The sequence below is a fragment of the Lynx canadensis genome, chromosome B4, assembly GCF_007474595.2.
Source record: "Lynx canadensis isolate LIC74 chromosome B4, mLynCan4.pri.v2, whole genome shotgun sequence".
In the NCBI taxonomy this organism is placed as follows: domain Eukaryota; kingdom Metazoa; phylum Chordata; class Mammalia; order Carnivora; family Felidae; genus Lynx; species Lynx canadensis.
Window position 1 is genome coordinate 89,519,367 of NC_044309.1, and position 26,574 is coordinate 89,545,940.

At 43.2% G+C, this 26,574-nt stretch overlaps 1 protein-coding gene across 1 annotated transcript in view; it reads right to left on the minus strand.

The window, feature by feature from the left end:
* Nucleotides 1–8,759: 8,759 nt before the first annotated feature.
* The window catches only part of GNS (glucosamine (N-acetyl)-6-sulfatase), a 56,540-nt gene continuing 38,725 nt past the window's right edge, over nt 8,760–26,574 (minus strand). The window contains exons 11-14 of the mRNA XM_030323136.2: nt 17,203–17,310; nt 16,173–16,283; nt 14,232–14,392; nt 8,760–11,476 (exon numbers count right to left, since the gene is read on the minus strand). Coding sequence (XP_030178996.1) covers nt 11,398–11,476; nt 14,232–14,392; nt 16,173–16,283; nt 17,203–17,310 — 459 coding nt within the window. The 3' untranslated portion in view covers nt 8,760–11,397. The remainder of the gene's footprint in view (nt 11,477–14,231; nt 14,393–16,172; nt 16,284–17,202; nt 17,311–26,574) is intronic.

Here is a 26,574-nt window from a genome sequence, read left to right on the forward strand (position 1 = left end):
GTATCAATAAAGGATGCAAGGGCAGCCACAGTGATTGGGGAACTCAGGTGTTGGCCTTCAGAAAAGTCCAAGTTCCACGGCCTTTCTTCCAGATAAATGTTCTGTGGTTTTTTTTTTTAAGTTTATTTATTTAAATGATTATTTAGAGAGAGGGAGAGAGAGGGAAAATCCCAAGCTGGGTTTGAACTCAAGATCATGACCTGAGCCAAAATCAAGAGTTGGACGCTTAACCCACTGAACCACCCAGGCGCCCCCCCAAAAACACAACACTTAGTGTAGTTGACACAATGTTACGTTAGTTTCAGGTGTACAACATAGTGACTCAACGAGTCTATAGTTGTGCTATGCTCACCACAAATGTAGCACCATACAATACTATCGTAATACCAGGAACTATATTCCTTATGTTGTCTCTTCTCCCCAGACATACTCATTTCATACCTAGGAGCCTGTATCTCCTGCCTCCCTTCACTCACTTTGCTCAATCCTCTGTCCACCTCCACTCTTGGCAGCCTTCAGTTCGTTGTATTTATGAGTCTGTTTCTGCTTTTTTGTTCATTTATTTTGTGTTTTAGATTCCACACAGACATGAAATCACATGGCATGTGTTTAAACAAACTGATTTTAAGTTGAGAGTAATGGCTAGCCTGAGAGGAGGCTCCCTGACCTGCCTTCCCTAGCCCTGGAAAGGACAGTTTTACATACAGTATGACCCTGGGCCCTGACTGTGGCTAGTTGGATCTTAGACCTCTGATACGGGCTGTTGATCAATTAAACTTTCTCAAAATCTTAAAGTAAACACAGGGATTCTAGTTAGTCAGCAGTGGGTACTCAGACCTCATGGACCTTGTGTCAGCAGGGGAGAGAGACTGCAGAGAAAGCAGGAGAACGGAGCAGAGGGAAGCAGAGGAGAGGCTCTGTGGTCTCTGTGAGATGGAGAGTAAATCCAGAAGCTACCCGGGATTTTTCAGCTATCCCTCTGCCTCCAGTAAAGAACCATCTTTGTTTATGTGAGCTCTGTACTAATGTGCCCATTTCTACAATGGGATCAAGAGTGGAAACAGTGAGGGGCGCCTGGGTGGCGCAGTCGGTTGAGCGTCCGACTTCAGCCAGGTCACGATCTCGCGGTCCGGGAGTTCGAGCCCCGCGTCGGGCTCTGGGCTGATGGCTCAGAGCCTGGAGCCTGTTTCCGATTCTGTGTCTCCCTCTCTCTCTGCCCCTCTCCCGTTCATGCTCTGTCTCTCTCTGTCCCAAAAATAAATAAACGTTGAAAAAAAAGAAAAAAGAGTGGAAACAGTGAAATTTTTAGCACTAAATTCCTGCTAGAAAAGATGAAAGGGCTCAAATAGACCTCAGCTTCCACCCTAAGAACTAGAAGAAGGAAAGCAAACCCAAAGTAAGCAGGAAAAAGGAAGTACTAAAGAGTCGTAATTAGTGGAATAGAAAACAGAAAACCAATGAAACCAAAAGCCAGTTCTTTGAGAACATCAGCAGAGTTAATATCCTCTAACCAGACTGGTCAGGAAAAGAAAGATGCAAGTTACCAATATCAGGAATAAGAGGCGAATGTGACATCACTACAGATTGTACAGATCTACTCGAGATGTTCATGTTTTAGGTTCTTGTGTTGAAATGTTTCCTTAAAAATTGCTGTTTTTGTGGGGCACCTGGCTGGCTTGGTTGGTTGTGTCCACCTCTTGACTTCAGCTCAGGTCATGATCTCACAGTTCGTGAGTTTGAGCCCTGAACTGGGTTCTGCCCTGATGGTGTATATCTTGCTTGGGATTCTCTCTATCTCCCCCTCTCTCTGTCCCTCTCCAACTCACGCCGTTTGTCTCTCAAAATAAATAAACATAAAAAAAATTGTGTGCAAAAAAAGAGCTCTACATATTTTGCCTACAATTTTGCCTAGTTTCTGAAATGCTTGCTAAATGACAAGTGCAGATGATACTACTGCTACCAACATATTGGTTCCTTGGGAATTATCTGCAGTATGTAACTTTTATGCATGTGACCAATAATTTTTTTCCTTTATTTATTTTGAGAGTGAGAGTAGAGGAGGGGAGGAGCAGAGACGGAGAGAGAGAATTCCAAGTAGGCTCTGCACTGTCAGGGTAGGGCCTGATGTGAGGCTCGAACTCATGAACCGTGAGATCATGACCTGAACCAAGATCGAGTTGGGCACTTAACTGAGTTGCCCAGGTTCCCCAGTAATTTTCTACTTTAACATTTAAACTTACTTTCATATTATTGGAAGTACAGTAGGGTTTATGCTTATTAAAATGAGAATTATGATTATGGTTGCTTCCTTCTCTCCATCCCTTCTACCCGCCCCCCTTCCCCATCCCTCCTCTCTTCCATTCTTCCTTCTTCCTCCTTTTCCTCCCTCCTTTTTTTCCTTTCTCAGTCAACAGCTTGGAATTAATTGTAATTATATTTGAAGTGAGTTAATCTGGTGCGCCTGGCTGGCTCAGTCAGTGGAGCATGCGACTCTTGATCTTGGGGTTGTGAGTTCAAGCCCCACACTGGGTGTAGAGGTTACTTAAAAAAATAAAACAAGTTACAAAAGAAAAATGATTTATTTATTTTTTAAAATCTGATTTACTGTTGGGTTCTGTGATATCTGTATTCTTATAATTACCTGTTGTTTTTTTAACCTTTTACTTTATTCTGTTCTTTGCAGAAAAAGAAACTTCAATAGAACATGAAGTGTTTCAATTTCTTTTTTTTTTAAAGTTTCATTTATTTATTTTGGGAGAGAGAGGCGTGTGTGCATCCAAGTGGAGGAGGTACAGAGAGAGGGAGAGAGAATCCCAAGCAGGCTCCGTGCTATCAGCACAGAGCCCGATGTGGGGGATCAAACCCATGAACAGTGAGATCATGACCTGAGCTGAAATCGAGAGACGGATGCTTAACTGACTGACCCACCCAAGTGCCCCTGTTTTAACTTCTTTCATTCAACGTACCTGTATAGATCACCCTGAAGATGTTAGGTACTGGGTGGATTATGATGAGAAATAACCTCATGGCCCTTCCATGGAACCCAGAGTCCATGTGTAATACAGACTGGTAAGTGTTGTGATGGTAAAGTACAGACTGTTATGAGTGTTTACACGGCTGGAGAAGGCCTCCTTGTGAGAGTGAGTTAGACCTGAGATCTTAAGGATGAGGAGGGGTTGCCTCGTAGATTCCATAACTTACATGAATGTCTTCTACACGGTGGGGGCTGGTTTCTAAAGTCCTTTCGGCAGCATGTTCTATCAGCATCAGTCTTGCTGTTTTTCCTTTATTCTGAGACAGGAACTTCAGGATTAAATAATTCTATTTGGCAAGGGCAGAGTTAAAATTTACAGTGGCAGTTGCTTTGGATCACACCTTTTTTCTTTTTCTTTTTTTTTTTTTTCCCTATGAAATAGAGCATCACCTGTTTGCTCCTTGCCCCCTTACCCCCAGGGCTGATATGAAGACCAAATACAATGGTAACTGTGAAGGTAGTCTCTAGGCCATAAAGCCTAATGTCCTATAAGGTGGTATTATTTTCCCAAGTTCTTGGTCCTGCAGTGTTGTTAATAGCTGCTTTACCACTAGGCTAAGATGCTTACCTATGGCATTGACACTAAAATTCATCTAGAAGCGTCACCTAGGATGCTGTTTCCAAAAGGGACATTTTCCCAAGCAGAAACATTTGTTTTGTTTTGTTTTGTTTTTGAAACCCCTGCTTCGGAAAGATAACAGTTAAAGCAAAACTAAGCAAACCACCCAAGATTCTAGGGCAATTGGTAGACCATGAAATCAACATTCATTGACTTCCCCTTGCGCTCCCCGTAAATACAGTGGCAGAATGTTGTCTTTCTTCCCTGACAAGTTAGAGTAACAATGCTCAGAGTAGCTAAGACGAGGGATACCTGTCACCATCACCGTGGGGCGAGTGATGCTGAGACACCCTGACCAGAGAGCCACATGCAGGTGCACTCTGGGGCCTCTCCTCCTTTCTGGTCAGCGTGGTCAAACGTGAATGCTCTTCCACCCGCCCCTTCCATACAACTCTCCTTGGGGGCTGGACCATATCTTCAGCTTACTTTTTGAGGCTCTCTCAGCTGCAGGGCACAACATTTGGAAGACTCAACATTTCATAGTCTTGTCTGGAAACAGCCACGTGGGCAGCTTTGAGACAGGCAGGTGTTCGTATGCAGGCAGAACTAAGCTCCTTGGCTGAACTTAGCTAGGGCCTCTGGCAGCACTACAGGAATAACAGGGCGGGTTGACTGGGGCCCCCAGATTTTGTTCTCCTGTGCTGCATAGGGGACCAGACTTGACACCCCAGGCTTCATTTTCCCTGGGAGCATCCATAAAGGCGTAGCCAAAGGCTGAAGGCTACCCGGATAGGTGACAAAGTTTGTTAAAGGAATCCAGGCTGTCATGTTGATCTCAGGCCCAGTGAAGTTACGGCTCACCTAATCTGGGAGGTGCTAGGAGATGGGGGGACAGGGGAAGAAAAATACGCGAAGGAGCCGCTCTCTCAGAGACTTCAGCAGGAACAGAATGCATTTTGCTTCTGAGCTACTTTGCTAGCATTGGGATGAGCAAGGCAGTGGTGAGTGCCGATCTGGTTTTGACAACAGGCGCTTCCCGCATCAAGTCAGAATGTGGGCTTGCTGCTGTAGCTGAGAGAGCCGCTCTGCCCCCGTGCAGGGCTCTCTCCCCCACGCCAGCTTCTGGAGGTTCCAGACACCTGCTGGAGGGAGGATTGGATTTGTGACTGGAGCCCGCCAGCCAAGAGCATCCATTAAAGTCTTTGACAACATGAGAGAACATTTAAGCGACCATTCCAACAGAGAAACTTCTACTTGGTTTTGGAACGATAGCTGGGAGCCAGTGTTGGTTTATGTTCTTCTCGTATGTAACACACGTAAGACTTTTTCCCGCTGTGGAGACAAGGTGAACCTCTACCACTAGACAGCTTTCGCCGGGCCTGGGCTGAATAGGTTTTGAATAGGTTTTGGCAAAAGGCTTGCCTCAGTTTGTCTTGATAACCAGCTTTTTTGGTCCTTATATTAGTCATACATTGCTGCACAACAGATTACTTCAAAATCACCTTAAAACAACATTCAACACTTATGTTACCTGGTTTCTGTGCGTCAGGAGTTTGGGAGCAGCTTAGCTGGATGGTTCTTGCTTGGGCATCTCTTCAGATCACACTTCAGACGACTGCCGCCAAGGTCAGTGGTGGTTCTTGACTGGGGCTGGAGGACTGGCTTCTGAGATGGCTCCCTCACATGGCTGGCTAGCAAGCTGGGGCTGGGCGTTTGCAGGAGGCTTTAGATCCTCTCCACACAGACCTAACCATAGGACTGCTTGGGTGCCTTCATGATGTGGCAGCAGGCTTCCTCCAGAACCACTGGAGGGCAAGGGGAAGTGGTCACGTCTTTTATGATCCAGGTCCTGAAGTCACACAGTGTCACATACGTCCCATCTCCCATCCTGCTGGTCACGTGGGCCAACCCCAATGCGTCGTGGAAAGATACTACACAAGGTCATTAGGAACCATCTTGGCTGCTGGCTTACCACAGCCATTCTGCAATAGCTACGTGAGGTGTGAAGAGAGGAGCTCCGTTTTGACTTCTTTTCCAAAAGCCATGCTGTGGGATGGGATTAAGAAACCACCTGCACAGTAGCGACACCTCCTCGTCTTAGTCTGAAACTCGTTTCCCTGTAAATACAGGTATCAGGGACAAGTTTTCTCTTTTTTGCAGTCTGTTATTTGCTTTATGTATTTAGATGCTTCTACGTTGGGTGCATAGATGTTGTAGAAATGTTTAGGAACACATCCTCTTGTTGGCTTGACCCTTTTATCATTATGTAATGCCCTATTTTGTTTCTTATTAGACAAAATAGACTTGGAAACAAAGTATGCATATAGCTGCCCCTGCTTTTTTAGAGTTTGGGTAGGGTAGTTGGGGGGAGAGAGAGAGAGAGGGAGGGAGAGGGAGAGAGAATCCCAAGCATGTGCCATGCTCAGCACGGAGCCCAAAACCGGGCACTTTTGGTTGTGTTTGTGTGGAGCATCTTTTTTCATCCATTCACTTTCAGTCTGTCTGTATCCTTACAGCTGAAGTGGGTCCCTTGTAAGCAGCATGTAGATGGGTCTTGTACTTTATTTTTAATTTTAATTGTTTAAATGTTTATATTTGAGAGAGCACAAGTGGAAGAGGGTTGGACAGGGAGACACAGAATCTGAAGCAGGCTCCAGCCCCTGAAACGGGGCTCAAACCCACGATCTGTGAGGTCATGACCTGAGCCAAAGTCATGTTAACTGAGCCACCCAGGCACCTGTTTTGTTCTTTAAATCCACTTAGCTGTTCTGTGTCTTGTGAATGGAGAATTTAGTTCATATTTAAAGTAGTTATTGGTAGGTATGTACTTACTGCTATTAAAATCTTTTTTAATTTTATCTTTATTATCATTTGTTAATTATTTTCTGGCTGTTTTATAGCTGTTTCTTTTTGCTTTCTTCCTTGGTGGTTTGATGACTTTCTGTAGTGGGATGTGTACATACTTTTGGTTTTTGCCTTGTGGTTACCATGAGGCTTATAAAGAACTTATACCAGTCTATTTTAAATTGATAGGTTGAACACATTTTTGCCCCCCCCCCCAACTTTTTAATGTTTTTGAGGTCACATTTTATTTTGGTGCATCCCTTAATTGTACTATTTTTTTTTTTTTTTACTACCTTTGCCTTTTAACCTTATACTAGCTTTATGAAATTAATCTACTACATTTACTATATATTTACCTTTGCCAATCTATATACTGTCCTAGAATAGACAGGACATAGAATATTCAGGAATAGAATACTTCCACTTCATAACCAAGCTCACTACCAGGCAGTGAGTAGGCACTCAGATGTAAAATGGAGGAGGGAAAAATCCTTCTTAGATCAGAGACAGCCAAGTTGGCTTTGAAGCCAGAACTTCTTTGAAATCCTGATTCTTTAATTAGCTATGTGACCTTGGATAAATTCAGCTGAAGGAAAAACACTTACTCTGCAGATGTGCTTTATTACAGTAAGTACTAATTATAAGCATCCTTTGTATCTCTCTATCCTGTCAGCATCAGTCAGACCTGCAGGTTATGGGAATATTTGTGGACCTCGGTTCTCCTGGGCAGAAGGTGGTCATGGAAGTTTCCTCTGAAAGATGAAGTGTTAGAATGCTTATGTGCTCTATGCTAGTCTAGAAGCAGGCACCCATGTCCCACATCTAAAGCTCTTCTGTGGGAATTCCTAGCCCTTCTGTAGGGGCTTTAGCTTGGGGCCTTCGGGTTCTCTGAGTCTGCTGTTCCCACAGCAGACTTAAAGGTACACCTGTGACCAGCCTTTCAAGCCCATTCTAATGGAGGAAGAAAATGAAACAAAGATTAATTCTGTAGGGAGTTTGGTTCTACAGGGCAGGGTAGTCTCCTTGGGAGGTGAGATAAGGTAGAAAAATGATCTGGTATAGTCTGTACTTAGCCTTACTTTGTACAAATAAATGTTTTCTTTTTTGTTGGCCTCACCTTTTGATACAAATTACATTTTTATAGTTTAGCCAAGCATTAGGAAAGCATAGAGAAATACACTTTTATTTGGACATTTTTTTTTTTTTTTAAAGATTTTTAGTAATTGCTACATCCAACATGGGGCTCATACAACCCTGAGATCAAGAGTTGCATACTCTGTCAACTGAACCAGCCAGGCGCCCTTCAAATTACTTTCTGTATAGTGATCTGGCAAGTTTACGGATGTCCTCTAACATCTTTTCTACTTGGTTTTCATAATTTTTAAAAAATGTTTGAAAGCACATGCACAAATGGGGGAGGGGCAGAGAGAGAACACCAAATAGGCTCTGTGCTGTCAGCATAGAGCTTAACACGGGGCTTGATGTCACGAACCGTGAGATCGTGACCTGAGCCGAAATCGAGTCAGATGCTCTACCAACTGAGCCACCCAGGTGCCCCAGGTTTTTAGGATTTGTAAGATACGAGGCAACCTACTAGGTCTGGGGGTTGTTGGCAAATCCTGGCCGGTTTTGGTAAGTAAAATTTTCTCAGAACAGAGTCACTCATACATTTAAGTATTGAGTAGTTACTTTTTTGTGTTACAGCAGTGGTAAGTAGTTGTGACAGAGACCTCCCTTTAAGTGAATGTTTGTCAACACCTGTATAAAGTCCTTAATGGGGCGCCTGGGTGGCACAATTAAGCATCTGACTTGGCTCAGGTCATGATCTCACGGTTTGTGAGTTCGAGACCCTCGTGGGGCTCTGTGCTGATAGCTCAGAGGCTGGAGCCTGCAGCTTGCTTTGGATTCTGTGTCTCCCTCTCTCTGTCCCTCCCCGACGAGTGCTCTGTCTCTGTCAAAAATAAATGTGTAAAAAAAAAAAAAGTCCTTCTTTGTTTAGGGCAGTGGATCACATGACTGGACATCAAGGGAAAGCACCCTGGAAATTAAGCTTAGTTTTATCTAATTTAAAGCCTGCCAAGATTTTTTTTCCTGCAAAGCCGTAAATGCACAAAGACTTATTTTTTTCATTTAGGGGTGCTCGTTCAGGGGTATTGGTCAGCAGATCACATGTAAAAGAGCTTTCGAGGTAGAGACTACAGCACCTAGAGAGGAAACGGCTCATTCTCCAGTCCTAGGTGAGTGATGACAACATTAACCAGCATGACAAAGAAAAAAAATCTTGTCAAAATTACTTGTGGACTAAAACAAAGGACACATTTCCCACTAGAACAGAAATAAATTTTAATTCATTGAAAAGTGCAGCAGTGAACAGGGTCTTTGGAAGGGCACTTTCTAAGTCAGGTGACTTGAGATGACACAAAGCCAAGGCAGAATAACTTCTGGGAACAGAAGATGCAAACGCAGGAATTCACAACACTCAGTGTGGGACCCAAGTGGTGGTGTAAGTAGAAAACCCAAATATTCCCACCTAGGTCACTGTTGGATCAGAAGTACCCTTTGCTTCCTCTTAATAAGGACCCTGGAGAAATCCTTCTTTAGTGCTTTAAAGCACTAATATTTAATTTAGATGCTAAAAATAAATTTAAGAATGTTTCTCACAGATGAGGCTATGACTTCCATGGCTACTGTTACGATTTTGTACAAAAACCTTAGTATCGTGAATTAAAAACGTACTTTGTAACAGTACCACTGGTCAAATTCAGAGATACTCAAAAAGGGGTTCCCCACTTTGTATTTGAGGGAGACCTCTGTAATAGGAAATTTTGTAAGGCAGAATCTCTATTCATTCCTATGGCCTTGGATCCCTCCTAAGGGTTAGTTTTCTACTCTGAAGGGTACCAACCAGTCCAGACCTGGCCTTCTTTAAAAGAGAAAATAATCAAAATTCAAATTCACACAATTGAGAGAGAAACAAGCCAAACCTCTTGCAGTGGGTTCCTTGTACATATACATTCTGAAAAGTTCAGTGCATTTTGTTGTCTGCTAGGCTATATAAACTGAGGCCTCTTCACAAAAGGTGATTTTAGCACAGATCCAGAATGAAGCCAGTCTAAGAGAAAGTGAAATTATAGGCCACTTCAAGGTTAGTGGGAAGTGTACCACATATAGGAGAGGTACACAGGGAGGGCACCCGATCCCCCCACCCAAACAGAAATCGCTGAATGTAAGAACAGTGTGGCAGGGACACTATGGGCAGCTGACTTGTGTTGCTCTTACAACTTTACCTGCTCTCAGGAACCAGCAACCTAAAATTGAATAACAGGACATCACAATATAAGACCTGGTAAGTATTGGTGTCTTTTTATTCGGGAATAACTATGGTCAACTTTCATTAAGGTAGAAGTTGACTGATTAATGTTAAGAATCAAAGTGTAGAATAAAGCTAATACCCATATTTAACAGTGTAGTTTGCTTTTAGTTACAAAATATTTAGAATTTCTTTCCCTAAAACATTCACAGCAGAGGTGTTCTTTCACTTGCCTCTTTCACCTCTAAATACCACCACAGTTACTGGGATTGCATGAGGTAAAGGAATAAACCCAATGGCTATTAACCCAACATGGCTCTCTAGAGTTGATAGAGAAGTTGTTTACAGCCATGTCTTACAAAGTGCTTAAAGCTCAACCTAAGACCTTACATAAAGCTAAAATCACTAATGCCTGAGTTGAACAGGTTATAAACCACAGCTCTTCCTCCTCCCCCTGCTGTCCCACCACAGATAACTTTCTTGTGAAGAAAACAGTAGAAACGGGATTGGTCTTTGAGCCCAGAAACATACAAATGTAGGTGTTCTATACAGGAAACCTCAACAAGGTCTGGCTTTGCCAGGGGGAACAGTGAATGCGGCTCAAATTATGCAAGACTCCAAACCCTCCAGCAGAACTTCTCTAAAAGGGAACAAGGTAGGGTAAAGCAGTTGGAACTTTGTAAAAACTGTAACAAATGAACACAATGTCCACAAAATGCAGAGAGTCAAAATTGAAACCCAGGCTCCCTGCTAGACAGGCACTTACTAAATCCCAACAATAGCCCTTCAACCTGTCCACCCAAGAGCCCCGTCTATAGAAGGCCCTCAGAAAATGCAACCTTCACCAACCCTTGGAAGTTCTTTTCCTCTACTGAGAAATATTAGGATAGGATACCTAAGCCATTTTGTTTTTGGGATCTCAGAGGAGTAATTATCAGGAGAAGAAACATTCCCTTGATACCTCTGTTGACTGGTACTCCATGTGGTTAGCAGCCACCAGGAAGTCCACGGCTTTCACTTTTAGAACTACCTCGAATTATTAGCCTGTACCAAAAACTGTTCTATTTAAGTGTAGCATCAGCCCAGAATGCATAAAAAACAACAACAACAAAAAAACCAAAACAACACGAACCGTGCTTGGCTGACAGGTTTTGAACTTGTGACCTTATCACATTGTGATGGGTATTATACACACTGTATTTCTACTAATCTGAAAATGGCGGTACTTGTTCTTGCTCTGATGATTCAGCTCTGAGGGTTATTCTTCAAGCCATGTGATGTTGGTATTTTTGATAGTGAAGTGGTTAAGCTGTAAACCACCCCTCTGCCCCCAAGCAAGTAATTCAGACTATGACCACATGGGGAATAATCAAGAACTGTGACCCCAGGACAGAAAGGGTGTGGGTGAGGACAAAGACCTCAGGAGCATTCGTTATTAGGTGAATGAAGGGACAGCCATTCCTGACGTGTGGGCGGAGTTCACAGTTTAACACATTGCACAAGGAAGTCAGCTGATTGGGTTGCTTTTTCAAACAGGACTTAGAGCCAGTCCAGAAACTCTTCAAGGCGTGGTCTTGAGGACTAGCTACAGAAACCTACTACAATCACTTCATCAGACAGAGGTGTGCTGGGACCCAACTGCAGAGGTCGCTACAGAGGATGTTTTGAAAACCTTCGAGTCCTGACACTGCCATGATTGTTGAACATGAGACGAGGGTCAAACCTGTATCTGAGGAGGAAAAAAAGAAAAAGGATGTTACATCAACTCCAGTTAGCTGCCATGTTCCTCATTCAGAATGTTCGGTGGAAAGGATGGCAGGAAGGAAGATAAAAGGAACAATTAAGTCCCCAGAAAAGAATCTCGTGGCAAAGTCTGTAGTACAAAACAGAAGAACTTACTAGTTAAGAGCATTCCCATCACAAGCAAGCAAGCACAAAATGATGTAAAATAATCTTGAGAGGCATTAGGAGACAAGATTTGAGCTGGTTTTTGAGGGGGAGGAGGACTCCCTAAGGTGTAAAGTAATTGATGGCAGAGGCTAGCCCCTGTCAGAGCCTGACCAGCAGCTTCAGAGCCCTTCCTTCTCTCACAGTTCACACAGACCAGCAGGCAAGAGCACAGGTGTGCACCTCAGACAGACGTTTCCGTCCGGCTCATTATGAACTCAGGTAAGTCGTTAACCTCTCTAGCTACCAATAAAATCGTAAGGGAATTCAATTCACGTAACATGTCTGGCACATAATATCAGTCGGCCCAGTGTCACGTTATCAGTCAGCATTTACTAAACTAAAGAGGGTAGTTTGCAAAGACATTTTACACAGGCAGGCTAGAAACAATGTTGTATTTTCCTTTTACCTGCAATCTTTAGGGATAAACTCATTCTTACTTAGCATTATTTTTGAACAAGGGCAGGCCATACAGTCTCTGTCCTAACTATGTCTCAACTCTGTTGCTGTATGTAAATGAATGTGGCTATTTGCAAAGGGTGGTGGCTGGATTGGGCCTGAGGACCTAGTCTGCTGACCTCCATTTTCAGAGAGTGTATAAGCCTAAATGTTTGGTGGGAAGGAATATGCTATTGATAAGGAATTTAAAAAGTTTAAATAGCTGGGGCTGACATTAGTAAAGCCAGTATCTAGAGTCTTGGTTATAAGCTTCTTAGAATATCAACAAGACAATTAAATTATAGTTACAAAACAAAGCCTGCCTGGGAGTCAGATCTTGCTTATCAGTCCTAACAGGGTGACCCTTGGGCACATTTACCTCTGGGTTCTAAAGACTGTATGGAAATTCTGTGGTTAAGTCCTAACACTTAAGGGCTGATGCTCAGAAGACCGAAGGGATCTGCCGTATTGGCCAACCGGCTGCCAGCACAGCAGGTCCACGCTCTAGAAGCAGCACGGTCAGGGACTGTTTGGCCAAACACCGTACTTCAAGAGGTGTTAAGTCCTGACTCTCCATTCAAGATTTAAATAGAGGATGGGACACCTGGGTGGTTCAGTCGGTTAAGCATCCGAGTTCGGCTCGGGTCATGGTCTCATGGTTCGTGGGTTGGAGCCCCATGTGGGGCTCTGTGCTGACAGCTCAGAGCCAGGAGCCTGCTTCAGATCCTGTGTCTCCCTCTCTCTTTGCCCACCTCCCACTTGTGCTCGCTCTCAAAAATAAACATTAAAAGATTAAATCCATCATCTAAGTTCATCCAGAGACTGCTATAAACATCTGAGGTTATTTTTTACCAAGATTTTACTTTTTTTTTTTTCCCACTAATCTCTATACCCAACATGGGGCTTGAACTCACGACCCCAAGATGAAGAGTTACATGCTCTACCTCCTAAGCCAGCCAGGTGCCCCTAGACATCTAATTTGATTTGATAAAACATTCTGAGTACAGTTGTTGGAAACTGCAAAATCAGCATGTGTCAACTAAAAGTCTTGTGCCTTTTACTTTAGAGACTGAACTTCCTTCCTGCTTCAAGGAACTGGTGTAAGTGAGGATGCATTTCACTATCTTGCAGAAGAGCTCCTGACCGACATGGATTTAGAATTTAGAAGTATGTATACCGTATTTAGAAGCAAAAGTATTACATTTCTTTCATCAGAAGTCTATTATCCAGTGTCTCTACTCATTCACATCTATTACTCTCTAATGTGTACTGAAAATATTTCACAGAAGGCTGGCTAAATAATTAAGTTACTACTCAAATTACTCTTTTCCATCAGCTTAGGACATCAATCTCCCATTTCTCCTACAATCAATGTAAGAACTAAAATAATCCTTTCCTGGTGAAAATTCAACTTTAAATTTCATAATGTTAAACCCAAAATGACAGGTTTCTTGCTACATGCAGCTGAAATGCATGGTGTGCTGAGACCCCACGTCACTGGGGAAGGGTAACTGTTCCAGAGGAATGAGTGGGAGGGACAGAGCCCGCTTAGTAGGTGATAACCTTTTCTGCCTTCATATACTATAGTGGGCTTACATATTTAAACATTTGAAGTCTGTACCTTCTAATTTATTTTGTGTGTTCAGCCTACTAAGTTTACTGGCAAGCATTCAAGTTCCTCTAATCAGGGTTTCTGAGAAATGAAATGAAGGCATAACCTCTTGGAGGCGCTAGGGAGACAGGTAGCAGGTAGTCAGCTCACTTTAAAGAAACTCCATCTGTCACCAGTGCAATCAAGTGGGTACCATGAAGAGAGTCACAGGAGGAAGGGGAGGAAGAAGAGCCCCATGTGGCAGGGAGCAGGGCTAGGCCTCCAGCTAAAGCAGCTACTGGCACCACAGAGCAGAAGTTTCAAAGGGCTCATTTCCCCAGCACAACAGGCAAACGCACTAACACACAGTACTCCTACTACAAAGCAGAAGAACAAGAAACACAGCTTAGCTCAAAGCCAAAAGGACCCCTCAGGCTTCCTCTGCCTTCAAGCACACACGACTGCCACCGACAGCTTGACAAAGCCATCGAAGAAAATGGGAACTTACCCCGGGTCAAAAACACCTGGAGTGCGACAGGTTGGTCCAGAACAGGACTGTAACATCATTAGCCGGTAGTTCATTTTCCCCAAAAGCTCTGGGTCTATACTTTTAGCAATGTTCGTGATTTGGTCTGGGTCTGCAGTCAGGTTGTAGACTTCCACAAACACCTACAAGAATGAAGACGGAGGAAAGAGAAGAGCAAGCATTATATTTGAAATATTCCTCATGTGAGTTTAAAAATGTTTACTTTTCAGAGAGAGAGAGCGGGCATAAGCGGGGGAGGGGCAGAGAGAGAGGAACATACAGAATCCGAAGCAGGCTCCAGGCTCTGAGCTGTGAGCACAGAGCCCGATGAGGGGGCCTGAACTCACTGAAAAGTGAGCTCTCAAACAGTGAGATCATGACCTGAGCTGAAGTTGGACCCTTAACTGACCGACCCACCCAGGTGTCCCTCGTGTGAATTATTTCTAAGTGGGAAGGGAAGACCAGCGCCCAGGAGAACATTTTCTGGTCTCAAGATCCTAAAAGAGCCCATGGGTATACATGAGACTATGTTAAAATGCTTCATGTCTGTGGCCCATGCTGGAGAGGAGCCTCTGGCACACCCTGGGGCTTCAAGCAGAGGCAGGAGGGGACATTTATGACCTTATGTAATAAAAGCAGAACAGAAGGGAGGACCCTCAAAGAGCGAGTCTCAGAAACTAGACTTAACAGTAATATTGTTATAGAAGTGAGAGTTGACATTTGAAGGTTTCTGCCTTAGAACTGTTAAGATTCAAATGAGAACAGATCTGAAAGTACAGTCACTCGTGCTGTACAGATGCTAAAGTTTCCTGTTTTAAAAGCAGTGTTGGATGGCTTCCCAAGTGGGGAAGGATCTAACCCTATTGTTTCTAACATTAGCTCTATCTAATATCACCATCCCCCCCACTCTGTACTGTGTTCTCCTAAGTGGAGTTAAGTGATAGGCTAGGAAGATGACAGGTAAACATCATGGGGGAAGGAGAAACAAGAATGGGCTTTGGACAATAGGCAACAGAGCTTCTTTCAAAGTGCTCGGGAGCTACAAATGGTGAGCAAGTCCATTTCTGAGAAACACAATGAGCCTCGGCTCCCCGTGGCAAGATGTGGGTTGCCGATGAGGCAGGTGAGCACAGGCAGATAGAGTGTGAAAGCACAAGGGACTGCAGTGCAGGAGATCCTCAGACGACCCACACTGATCTGTGCTGGCTAAAAACCACCTTGCCCTTTTTTTTTTTTTTTAAATGTTTTTATTTTGAAAGAGAGACAGAGTGTAAGCAGGGGAGGGGCAGAGTGAGAGGGAGACACAGAATCTGAGGCAGGCCCTGGCTCTCAGCACAGAGCCTGAGGCAGGCGGGACTCAAATCCACAAACTGCGAGGTCATGACCTGACCAAAGTCAGACACTTAACTGACTGAGCTACCCAGGTGCCCCTAAAAGCCACCTTCTTATGAGGATGGAAACTCCTGCCCCCCACTGCTCATCTATTTAAATGAGCAGCTCTGGACTGTGCTGTTGTGGGGACAGAAGTTTCTGAACAAGCTAGCTGCCAGTAAGCCTTCTAGGAAATGTCCCAAACTCCTTACAGCTCCACAGAAGTCAAGGTGTCTTACTCTGACCCCAAACTATCAGAGAAGCAAACAGACCAGGCATGCAACAATCTGAAAAAGTGGACTGTGCATTTAAAGGGTGTTTGGGTGGTGGTAGGCGTGGAGAGAATCCCATCCGGAAAGATCACAGTTACAGAGGCGCAGTATGGCCTCGTGGATTCCATGTTCTTCACTGAAGGAAGCCTGAATGGAAGTACAGATAAGAAACCTATCTTCCCCGGGGAACATCCTTGGACTTGCTCTTCTGCTACCAGGTCCAGCCAACAAAGCACTGGCACGAGACACAAGGGGGTGGGGGAAGTGGGGACCTTCTTACCTCCTGGTCGTCAAACTCACAATACTGTAAATTCCACTGTGTTGACATGGTCCTCACACAGGCATAGGTGTTATTGTAAGCATCTTCACAGACACAGTCTGGGAAGCATTGCTGTAGGGAGATTTAAAAAGAGTTAAATGAAAACAGTTCTTCTAATATGTAATACCGGCCTACAGGGGCAACCAAGTTGGCTCAAGCCAGACCTACAACTGGACCGAAATCAGGCAACCTTCCATGGAGAAGCAAATCAATAGATATGGGGCTTTGTTTCTTTTGGCCAACCTAAGGAACATGTGTTGGTGGTAGTTCTGTTCGTACTCTTGCCATCCCTGTCTGCTAATCTCCTGCCGATAATTCGTGGTAGTGAGCGACTGTAAAATGGGTGGGACAGATGGTAAGGAGACAGAATCAATCTCCTGTGAGTCGTGTCTATGGTATATTAAAGAGCGCTCGCTCTAAACACTTGGATAAAAAGGCTAAACGAGCTTTGTGGAACCAGTTGCAGGTAAGTTATTTTTTCATGTTTTCCTTACCAACTTCTGGTCGGTTCTTCACTACATCCTTACACGTTGGTATTAGGTTTCTATCTAGAGTCGACTCTCCTATTTCCCACTCTCCAAAGTGGAGCCAACGTGCTCTTACCACCTCCGTCACCAGTCTGACCGCCACCAATGCAAGACACTTATGATGGCAGTTACACAGAACCGTGGCAACCCCACTTCTCTACTGAGTGCCACTGATAGATAGCTTCCCTAATAAAAAACGGTACTGCTATTGGGAAGAGGTATAGATAAGAATATGGGCAGATAGATACACGCACTTGTTATAAAAACTGCAAGAATTCAAGGAGCACATTCTGCCAATAGATCAGAAGCATCATTTTCAGGACTACTGAATTTACTCTTCATCTACTAATCTCCAAAGTCAAGTGAAAGAGGAGCAAGACTCAGATTTGGGGTTTTAGTACCTGACATGCCTGAACCAATGCCTTGCTGTGCTATTGGTAAGAAAACTGTCTAAGCCAACTCACAGATACTCCGGGACTCAGGGAAGGACATGTTGGGTCGGTGACATTACGGCCTTCTCCTTGATACTCCACCAAGACATCAGACCGCCACGTCAGATTACTGGCACCTCTCTGGAAGGAAGAACAAAAATGGTTTCTATGAGGCATACAGAATGTGATAAGGATCACAAAGTTTTATTCTATTACTTCAGGGGACACGGGAGTCAAAGCTGGTTGGACTGTGCATTCGGCACCTAAAGAGAATGACAAAAACTAATGCAGATGAAGGCTTCTGAGTATCATGTTTGGTATTTACAGAGCCCTTCCAAGTGATGGTCAAATACTTTGAGCATTTAGTAGTTACTTCCCAAGACTACTTCTGAGAAGCAGGTCAGGAATGGAAACTATAAACGATATCTAAGAATTCTTAACTCATCTGAAGAAATTTACAGGCTAATACACACAAGGACAAAAATTAAACACAGCTTATGCGTTAAGGGCTATAACAGGTTCAAAATTCTTCTTGGTTAGAATGTTGATACCATACGTAAATGAACCCATTTAGTCTTCACTGCACATCCGTGGAGTGAAAGGAAAGAAGCACCAGCATTTGAAATAGGAGCGCTGAAGACAGGCTCACACATGGTGAAAGGAGGAAGGCGACAGAAGTAAAGAGTTCTGGATCAAAAGGACAACAGGAGTACTGGAAGGAAGAACATGGGCTAGTAAGGTTTCCCCAAATCCAGCTTTCAGACAAGGGTGGCAACCACACAGAAAACGGCATGGACAGGAGGCTGCCCACTTGTTCTGTAAACAGCAGCAGGTGGTGGGAAGCAGCGGGAGGCTCTTAAGCACGGAAGTAACACAATCAAGGCTGTCCTTTAGAAAAGTCATCCCAGTAGCAGAGTCTAGAGATGGGGTGGAGAGATGGAGCTAGGGAGATCAGGTTAGAATGTGCTCTTAAGATGGTCTTCAGCCTTACTAATCAAAGTCTGCTTTGCGGTGTTAAAGAGGAGACGGCAGGCCCAGAATGGAGTCACTTGTGCTAAACCCTACATCAACAAACCTAGACTTAATACTTACCCTAACCCAGTTGAGTGTCAACCCTCCAGGAATGTAACCTTTATTTAACCAGTCAACTTGAAATTACTTGGTTAGTACTAGGGAGGTAATCTGCCCGATGGGTCTTTCTGTTCTCCTCAGGAGGGTGACCACGCATAAACGATGCATTCTTTGTTAATAATTTCCTTTAGCTGCCTTCCTGCCTTAAAAAAACCCTTTCGTTTTCTACACCTCTCCAGAGTGCCCTTCTATTGTAGAGAAGTTGCTGCCTGATTCATGAATCACTGAATAAATTTTTAACAGACTGGGTAGTAGGTGCCAGGAGCTGAAGCAAACTTCTGACAGCATTTAGGGACCATGAAAGCCACAGGCGTGATAATCGCAAATCCATTTTTGAGTTCACGATCTTTTCGCCATTTCTGAGGGCTGAGGGTCTGACTTAAGCTCCTGGTCTAACTGGCTTTCTAGTCCAGGGCTCAGCTGGTCACCCTGAGACAGCAGAATGTTCCATTCAGAACCCAACTCCCCAGCCCTTGGTTCAATCTGCAGTTCCCCAGTTATTTGCAATCTCTTTCCAGTCCATAATCCCCATTTACTGGAGTTTACTGGTTGAGTCCACGCTGGGAATCGCTGGTGGTACATATGGCCTTCTCTTGGCCAATCTGCAGTAAACATTTCGTGGTTCCTGCTGTTATGTTAAGGTGTGTGTTTGTCGTCTTTTGTGTAGATAAAAACTATTGCTAATGAGGATCTTTGAAGCCAAATAGCCTGAAAAATTGGTGGACACAAGTATTTTAGAGCACTTGCCACCTCAAGAAGACTCCTGTGATAGGATAAACCGGTCACGGAATGGGTTGGATGGACAGGTGGTCACCCACCAACTTCTATCCAATGAGCTACACTGTAAAACACCAAGCCCCAACCCAGTGGTACATCCCATTTAGGTATTTAGACTAGCTCAGAGAAATCCAAAGCCTTAGCTAATGGGCATCTTAAACTCTAAGTCGAGTGTACCACCTTCTGGCACATGTGCTTATTTTATATCTAACAACTATGGTACCTGAGGTAATATCTACAACAATAGCAAAATCTTCCTAAAAACCACCCAGAGCCCAGGCTTAAAATGGCCCTTATGTGGACAAGTAGAGAAGATCACTCATTTAAGAAACATACCTGACTCTGCCACACCTGGCTGGCAGCCTCAGCCAGCACCAGAACCTTTCCCCAGTGACCTCTTGCCACGCCACACCCAGTGGGCTGCCTTGTCTAGCACTCAAGCTCCCCATGAGCGCCCCTGCCCTGGTGCCCGCAACAGCTACAGCTGGACTTTGTAGACAGCAGCACCCGAAGGCTGCCCTGCCCACAGCCAGCTGCACCAGAGAACTGCCTTGCACACCAGTGAGTTAACATAAACTGCAGGCCAGTCATAACAGGAGGGTGCATGCAGCCCATGCAGGGGACATCCCTAGGGCACATGGCCTGGGTGACCAGGGGAGTTGGCACTACTGGGCCCCATAGGATACCTCTGGCATAAAGCTCCTTCTTTAAGACTGGGAGATATAACCGATCTACTTAACAGAACAAATACGTGGAAACAGAGAGGCAAAGTGAGACAAAGGAGTATGTTCCAAAGAAAAGAACAAGACAAAATCTTAGAAAAAGAAATAAAGAAGATGGAGGTAAACAATCTACCAGAGAAAGAGCTGATGGTCATAAAGATGCTCACCAAAGTAGGGAGAAGAATGGATGAACAATGAGAACTTCAGACAGAAAATATAATCAAGAACCAATCAGAGCTGAAGAATACACTAAATGAAATGAAAAAAAAAATACATATATACATACACATATACATACACACATACACTAGAGAAGATTAGATCAGGAACAAGACTATGATGCCTCCTGCCACTTTTATTCAACATAGGGTTGGAAGTCCTAGCCACATCAGAGAAGCAAAAGGAAAGACATCCGAATTAGAAGAGAAGTAAAACTGTCTCTATTTACAGGCAACAGGATATAGAAAACTCTAAAGACTCCACCAAGAAAGTATTATAATAAATGAATTCAGTCAAGTTGCTGGATACAAAATTAATACACGTTAATCTGTTCATTAATAATGAACTGTAAGAAAGGGAAATTAGGAAAGTACCATTTACAATTGCATCAAAAAGAATTAAATACCTAGGAATAAATTTAACCAAGGAGGTGAAAGATCTATACTCTGAAAACTAAGACAATGATGAAAGAAATCGAAGATGACCCAAATAAATGGAAAGACATACTGTGCCCATGGACTCGAAGAATTAATATTGTTAAAATGTCCATACTACCCAGAGGAATCCATAGATTCAATGCAGTCCCTACCAAAATACCAACAGCATTTTACAAGAATAAATAGTCCTAAAATTGTATGGAACCACAAAAGACCCCAAATAGCCAAAGCAATGTTGAGAAAGAACAAAGCTAGAGGTATTACGCTCCCTGATTTCCAACTATATTACAAAGCTACAGTAATCAATACAGCATTGTACTGGCACACAAACAGACACATAGATCAATGGCACAGGACAGTCCAGAAATAAACCCATGCTCGTACAGGCAATGTTTGACAAAGGAGGCAAGAATATACAATAAGAAAAAGATGGTCTCTTTAATATATGGTCTGGGAAACCTGGACACTACATGCAGAAGAATAAACTGGAGCACTTTCTTACACCATATATACAAAAATATACTCAAAATTGATCAAAGACTTAAATGTTAGACCAGAAGCCATAAAACAGCTACCAAAAAACATAGGAATATTTTTTTTGGATTGGTCTCCTTAGGTAAGGGCAAGAAGGCAAAAATAAAATTAAAAATTGGGCAGGGGAGCCTGGGTAGCTTAGTTAGTTTTAAATGTCCAACCCTTGGTTTCAGCTCGAGTCATGTCTGACAGTTCGTCAGAGCCCCTCTGCGCTGACAGCATGCAGCCTGCTTGGGATTCTCTTTCCCTCCGTCTCTGCTCCTCTCTTGCTTGTACTCGTGCTCTTTCAAAATAAATAAACTTAAAGAAATGGGCAGAGGGCTTGAACAGACACTTCTGCAAAGACAACAAACAGATGGCCAACAGATGCATGAAAGATGCTCACATCACTCATCATCGGAAAATTCAAGTGAAAACCACAACGAGATACCACACACTCATCAGAATGGCTAATATTCAAAAGATAAGAAGTAACAAGTATTGGTGAGGATGTGTAGAAAAGGGAACCTTCATGCACTGTCGGTGGAAATGTAAAATGGCACAGCTACTATGGAAAACAGAACTACTCTAGGACCCAGTAATCCCACTTCAGGGTATTTAGGCGAAGAAAATGAAAAGACCAATTTGAAAAGATATATGCACCCCTATGTTCACTGCAGTATTTGCAACAGCCAAGATATGAAAGCAACCTAACTGTTCATGGACAGATGAAGCTTATATACGTATATACATACATACATATATTTATATAAAATAAACTACGACTCAGCCACAAAAAAAGAATGAAATCTTGCCATCTAAGACAACATAGGAAGACCTAGAGGGTATTATGCCAAGTGAAATAAGTCAGAGAAAGACAAATACCATATAATTTCACTGATACGTAGAATCTAAAACAAAACAAAAACAAAACAAAAAAACCCAAATGAGCAAAACAGAAATGGACCCAAAGATACAGAGAACAGTTTGGTGGTTCTAAGAGGCGAGGAGATTAAAAGGTACCAACTACAGGTTATTAAATAAGACACAGAGTGCTCGCTTTGGCAGCACATGTACAAGACCCAGAAATGCAATGTACGGCATAGGAAATATAACTTAATAACTTTGGTGACAGAAGACAGCTAGATGAATTGTGGTGATCACTTTGTATTATATATAAATGTCGAACACCTAAAACTAATATAATATTGTACCTCAACTACACTTCAATTAAAAAAAAAAAGAAAAAAGAGATGTACTTGAAAGGGTTCCTGAATTAACTGAAAATGGGATACCTATTTTAATTGATATGTAGGTTTCCAAAAGTCTTCAAGATTCCAAAACAGCCTCACTGAAAGATTCATTTCAAAAGGTCAAGGAAAATTAAAGACAAAGGTACCTCAAATAAAAGACATCACAAATGACCTGACTCCCACACTTCTATCCTTCTTTACAGTAGTACTCTTGTTTTACTAATTCTGTCAAAACTGCCTTTCCACTCTGAAGAGATTTAAAAGTTACTTAAAATAAACCTACCTGCGGTTGCAAGTGATCCTTCTCAGATCTATTTCATTCCTTGGTCAAAGACCAGACTAAGTGCCATAGCTAAAGAATTTCCTAAAGCCAAGGAAGAGCCCAAAGTTTTTTTTGAAGAGTTTAGAATCCTTACCAGGGCCTATGACCCCAGGCTGCTATATTTATCAGCTTCCACATATGTTGGCAGGACCTTGTGAAGGCCAAAAATGGATGCAGGAAGTAGAATGGCATAATCCCAGGGATGATGATATTCAGGGTCCTCGGTCACCAGCATAGCTCTCTTAAGGACCATAAAGAGCTGGAAATATACCAACTGATATTTTTTTAAATGCTTATTTATTTTGAGAGAGAGAGTGCACATGCATGAGCAGGGGAGGGGCAGAGAGAGAGAGGGAGAGAGAGAATCCCAAGTAGGTCCCACACTGTCACCGCAGAGCCTGACTTGGGGCTCAATCTCATGAACTGTGAGATCATGACCTGAGCTGAAATCGATAGTCAGCTGCTTAACGGTCTGAACAACCCAGGTGCCCTCACCAACTGATATTTTAAAAGCCATTCCTAGAGTCTTCCCTGCCTGCACTAGTTGGTCTGTTCATCAAATATGAAAATAAAAGATGAATCCATGGCAGAGTCGGAAGTCTGTTTGGAAATGTTCTACGGCACTTCTGACTCTGTACAATCTGCTCAAGCTGCCCTATTTGTAAATGGATTATTTCCTGAGATTCGTGGGTTAATAAAAAGACAGGATGAGAGGCCACTGGCCTGACTGAACTTGTGACCATAGCCAAACACTTTGAGAGGACTTTGGACCAAAATCATAAACAGAAGTCTGCCAAACCAACGGCCTTTACTGGGTCTTCCATATCATACCCTCCTAGAAGTGCATCATCAAATGGCTGGTCCGGGGGCCATTATCTCACTTGTAATTAACTACGAAACTTTAGAGAAACTGTCCTGAAAGCTCCTACACAAATTCCTCGATGCTCCCAAGGGAGAGCTCCCATGTGGGGCCCTTCCCAAAACCGACAGGGAAACTCCTACCAGTAATACCCTTGAACATCCAAGGGGAAACTAAAATTAATGAAGTATACTTTGCTAAATTCTATAGCTAACAAGGCTATGCTTTCTATTTTTTAATTTTTAAAAAAATTTTTAAATTTTTTTTTTAATGTTTATTATTTTTTGAGAGACAGAGACAGAGGGCTAGTGGGGGAGGGGCAGAGAGAGAGGGAAACAGAATCCCAAGCAGGCTCCAGGCTCTGAGCTGTCAGCACAGAGCCTGACACGGGCTCGAACCCACAAACCTCGAGATTATGACCTGAGCCATAGTCAGATGCTCAACTGACTGAGCCACCCAGGTGCCCCTACACTTTCTACTTTAAACCCCACTCTCATAGGACATCAAATTCCTCAGAGTGAAAAGAAAGTTTATATACTAGGGGTATCTAATCAAGTTTAGACAGAATTTCTACCTCAAACCAGGACAAATGACTTTGTGACCTTTTACTAAAAAGCCTTCTTTTTGGCTCTGTGATATAGCCCCGATGTATTAGGTAGAGACCTCCTTTCTAAATTTAAAGGGCCAATAAGTTTTGCTTCTAATAAGACCTCACCCTACAATTTCCTGACCAACCTGAACCTGATCTTCCATTCTTTATACTTTGTCCTTGATATAAATGAGGAAGACTTCCAACAAAAACCCCCTATTTTAACTGAGATGCCTGAAAATCTGTGGGCCACTTCTAATTCTGACATTGGGAGGATAACAAGTGCAGAGCCTACAGAAATTCACAGATAGGACTAAACTTATTCTTATGTTGCCCCAATATCCATTAAAGCATTAGGCTATCCAAGGCCTCACACCTTGCCCAGGGGTTAATCGTTCCCTGTTCCAGCCCCTGCAACAGGCAGATTTTGCCAGTCTGGAAACCCAACGGGAGAGGATGGTGACTTGTCCAGGACTTGAGAGCTATTAACAAGTTTTCCCCATTTCCCAGTTGTCCCAAATTCAAATACCTAAGTTTTACCAGACTCAAATGGTTCAATGTTATACACCTGTTCAACCTTTTCCAGCATCTCCGTGAACTCCAGCAGCCAATATCCATTTGCTTTTACTTGGAACAATCAATAATACACCTGGACAGTCAGGCCTCAAGGATTCATTGAGGTCCCTTATTTCCCCCATGTATTCCACCAAGATTTCATCCTCCACCAGTTCCTGGGAAATCGATCCTTTTACAATATGCAGACCATCTCTTTCTATGCTTGTTTACCAAAGAGGTCTCCATAAAGAGTTCCACGGACTTGCTGTAGCAGTTAGGTGAAAAGGGACATAAAGTCTCTGAGGAAAAAAAATCTCATTTCTAGACATTGTTGATTACCCCAGGTCATAATCTAAGCACGAAAGGAATCCAGTTATCTCCAAAAAGGATTAAGCTAAGCATAGCTTTGTGGATTTCTAACCTAGCTGGCTATTACACATTACGGGTTCCTAATTTTTCTCTGTTGGCTTCCCCACTCTATGAATTTACCGAGACATCAGTCCCTGAACCCCTTGAATGGGAAGATAAACATGAACGGGCCTTTTTAAGACTAAAATAAGCACCAGAAGAACCGCCCACCCTAGAGATACCAAACCAACCAAAGCAAAACCCTTACGTCTTATTTGTGTGTGAAGGAGATCATCAAGCACAAGAAATGCTGATGCAAGAACAAGGCAATAAATACAGGCCTGTTACAGCATACGGCTCGACTCCCCTGCTAGAGCCTGTGCAGCCAGGCTCCAGCTCCAGCAGCAGTTAGAAGCCTCGGTGAATTTAACCTTAGGAAATGACATTTCTTTACACACCCCAAACACAGCTTAAAGCCTTCGTAATTCCAAAAGGACTCACACTTCCAACACTTTTCTGCAAGCAGACTAACCTCCTAGGAACTCTTTCGACTCCTACCCCCTCACCTGCATCGTAAGTGTCAGGACATTCTTAATCCTGCTCCATTTACTGCCCCTGCCTGAGCAAGGGAGCCTGGGACTGTGGGGTAGTAACGTCCCATTCTGTGACACTGCATCCTGATTTACAAGACATCCATCCCCCTTTTGACTAACCTGAGTAGTTTTATTTATTGATGGGTCACACTATAAATACGAGAAAGGGAACTTCCAAGCAGGTTATGCTGTTAATCTCCCACAAGCTCACTCGGCCCAATAAGCAGAGCTCTATTCTATGGCCCCACCTCAGCATGCGAATTCCTGAAAGGTAGAACTGTTACACTGAGAGCCAGCAGGCCCATGATTTGGGGATGTTATGGAGACAAAGGGGTTTTCTTATGTCCACTGGGACCCCAATCAAAAATGGGCAAGTAAACTTCTTACTGCCATTCTTTTACCCTCTGAAACTGCTGTCATCAAAACTGAGGCTCTCACTAAAAAGACTGAACCTGAGTATCAGGGAAATACCCTAGCTGGCTTTCATGCAAAGGTAGCAGCGACAGAACTTGTACAGGTTGTGGCAAATGTGGATCAAGTCTATTCTGCTTCTACAAAAAATGACATCTTGTTGCCAGAAGTTTGCCATGTGGGGCAAAGGGTGAGGTCTCATCCTTGCAACGTGACAACATTCTGTTCCCGAGACAGAGAAATTAAGATTGGAAGACAATGGTTGTAAACTTAATAAACGACTGGGGTTACAGGAAAATCAAGACCTTTCTTCCTGGCTCCCTGGCAAATCCCATTTTGTGGCTTTGGCATTCCTTCCCCAACCATGGTGCATTTAAGATGACGCAAATTATAAAAAACATCGGTGGTGAAACTTCTTTAAAGAACTATAAATGTCTGACCTATCAGGACCATAATCCTGAAAAAACTATTTTTGTTCTCAGAGAACTCAAACCTCCTCTTTCCAGACCCTGTGCAGAAATGCAACTGAATTTCATTCATTTTTCACCTAGCATGGGTTATATTTTCTTGTATGTATGTCTTCCAGATAGGTTGAAGCCTTGCCCTGCTGCAAAGCTGATGCCCTTACAGCAGCAGAGAAACTGTTAGAAAACTTGTTTTCCACTTCGAGTATACC